Below are 2,371 nucleotides of genomic sequence, written 5' to 3'. Positions count from 1 at the left end.
ACCATATTGTGTATGATATTTAGGGTTAAATTTCTAGTATTATACATGAATAAATACAGTAATTGTAGTTTTTGATATTTACTGATCTACTTTTTTGATTTTGCCTTTCCTCAGCAACTTTAAAGCATTTTTTAGTGGGTTTTTCTTTACTTTTCTAATAGGTTTAAAAGAAAAATCAAACTGTGTGGCTACGAGTTGATGCGGCTAACAAACTACTAGCATGAAGTGAAACGTGTGGCCAAATATTAAGACAGGAAAACCGCTTTTCATGTTATTTTTGGTCAAAGCTATAAAGAGCCACAGAAGCCGAAGCAAAGAGCCACAYGTGGCCCCAGAGCCGCAGGTTGCAGAGCTCTGCTTTAACCCTTTATGGTAGTATGTTCAGTCTTTAGCCTCAACACAAGCGAAGAATAAAAACAACGAGCTCACCTTGTAAGAAATAAAGCACGAGGATACATGTGGAGATGGACTTGGATGTCACCCGAATCCACCACTGAAAGAAGAACGGATACAGCAGAACTCGGACCAGACCTTTACGAGTCTGAGCTGTCCACGGACTCTCTGGTTTGGCTTTGCTGAAGGTTGAGCCTAAAAAAACAAAAAAATGATCAAACCAAAACAGAGCTTAATTTAAATGAACACAAGTTTGGGTTTGTATATGGATTTATCACCTTCTCACCTCTTACTAAGTCAACATCGATGAGATCTGGTTTGATGTAACCGGTCTTCTTCGGCTTGCTCTCCAAACCCTAAACACAACAAACACCTCAGGTTACAGGGAACGGCAACATTTCAACACAAACAACTATCTCATTGTAGAGAAATGTGTCTCACAACTAGTTCCGCTGTCTCCAGTGATTTCTCCCAGACTTGCTGATCGTAGGCACCGATCTGCAACAAAAACAATGTTCTCATTGTTCAGATTTAAAAAAAAAAAAAAACACAACAAGAGGCACAAGCAGCTCAATTGAAATTTGTCTCGGTTAGCACAGAAATCAAAAAATAAGCACACTGGTTAATAACAGCCTCTTTGGTTTAAGGTTTATGGTAAATTATCCAAATGAAAGGAAGACTTGAAAGAAGAAATTCTGCCATGCATCTCAAGTAGACAAATAATAATGGATTTACATCAACTGTTAGAGGTATTAACTAAGATTTAGCAGTATAATCCTCCAAATATAGCAACAAAAACGTCTGCACAGAGAAATTCAGGCAGCGCTCTGTGTAAAAAATAAAAATCAAATAAATAATAAATAAATATAATAAAACAAAAAATAATGTTTACCTGATTTAGGCTTTTTCTACATTGTCATTGTTTATAAGGTGTGAAATATTATGAAAATGCACATTTTTGCTGATAAAGTCTTAAAGCTTTAATCCCACATATCAATTCATGTTATGTTTTACACACACATAGTGAAACATATATATAGAGAGAAAGATAAAAAATGTTATAAATATATATATTTAAAGCTTACTATTAAAGCACAAAAATATAATAGTCTTACCTTCTCTTGATACCAAGCTATTCTGACCATTGTTACCAGTAACAAAAGCCAAAACACTGGGATCAGGACATGTTACTGGATTGGCCAGAAATCCAGATTTGAAGTAAACAGACTCACTGCTAAAAAAACCACAAATATTTATTGGAAAAAGCACTTTTTAAAAAAAAAATAAACACTAACAATCAGCAAAATAAAGAATATAAACAAACACTTACCTATGGCAAGACCTCAAGCTGATTTAGGCACAAAATGAAAGAAAAGTCTTCAAAAATCATAATAGTGGACTAAAAAGTACTTTCTTGTCATTACTTTCAGTCTCCTCTTCTTTTAAAACTGAGGGGTCTTTTAAATGCACGTCCGTCGTATTTAAACACTCATAAATGTTACATTTTAACCACTGCTCACTTAATCACGCGCTTTCAGCAGTTTTAAAGATTTGTTTCCAAATGTTTTGTATTTTTTAGCTAACTCTTCCGCTTTTCTTTTCCGGGTTGATCGAGTTGTGTCCGTGGGTTTTTATTTTCCCCACGTATTGTCTTTCAGGAGCTACTTTGACCCTTACAGGCGGGTTTAAAATCGTAAAAAAGGGACAAATTCACAATTAATCAAAACACTTGAATTAGCTTTACGTTAAAGTGAACATTCTGTGTCTTTTAGTATTAGTATTTTTGTTTCTTAGTTTAATTTTGCCGAATGAAAAGAGTGAATTGCTGCCTGAGAGGCATGCTGAGGTAAATTATGAAAGACAAATGAAAAACACAAATCTGAGCCAATCAGAGCGAAGAGAAGTCAGGCGCCTGCCTGCCTGTCTTTCTTTCTTTCTTTCTTTCTTTCTTTCTTTCTTTCTTTCTTTCTTTCTTTCT

The 2,371-nt window shown here is 34.9% G+C and overlaps 1 protein-coding gene across 3 annotated transcripts in view; it reads right to left on the bottom strand.

Moving 5' to 3' along the window:
- Positions 1-2,139, bottom strand: part of phtf1 (putative homeodomain transcription factor 1) — a 14,538-nt gene extending 12,399 nt beyond the window's left edge. For 2 of the 3 annotated variants that reach the window (XR_001310303.1, XM_014009571.1), the window contains exons 1-5: positions 1,724-2,139; positions 1,509-1,627; positions 835-891; positions 680-749; positions 430-588 (exon numbers count right to left, since the gene is read on the bottom strand). Coding sequence is in view for 2 of the 3 variants with exons in the window: in XM_014009571.1 (XP_013865025.1) it covers positions 430-588; positions 680-749; positions 835-891; positions 1,509-1,538 (316 nt within the window). In the remaining variant the exon portion in view is untranslated. The remainder of the gene's footprint in view (positions 1-429; positions 589-679; positions 750-834; positions 892-1,508; positions 1,628-1,723) is intronic. The other variant, XM_014009572.1, reaches the window with a different exon arrangement.
- Between the last annotated feature and the right edge of the window lie 232 nt (positions 2,140-2,371).

This window comes from Austrofundulus limnaeus, unplaced genomic scaffold (assembly GCF_001266775.1).
Source record: "Austrofundulus limnaeus strain Quisiro unplaced genomic scaffold, Austrofundulus_limnaeus-1.0 Scaffold59, whole genome shotgun sequence".
In the NCBI taxonomy this organism is placed as follows: Eukaryota; Metazoa; Chordata; class Actinopteri; order Cyprinodontiformes; family Rivulidae; genus Austrofundulus; species Austrofundulus limnaeus.
The sequence above is the reverse complement of the archived record's forward strand: the minus strand, read 5'-3'. Positions and strand labels throughout refer to the sequence as shown.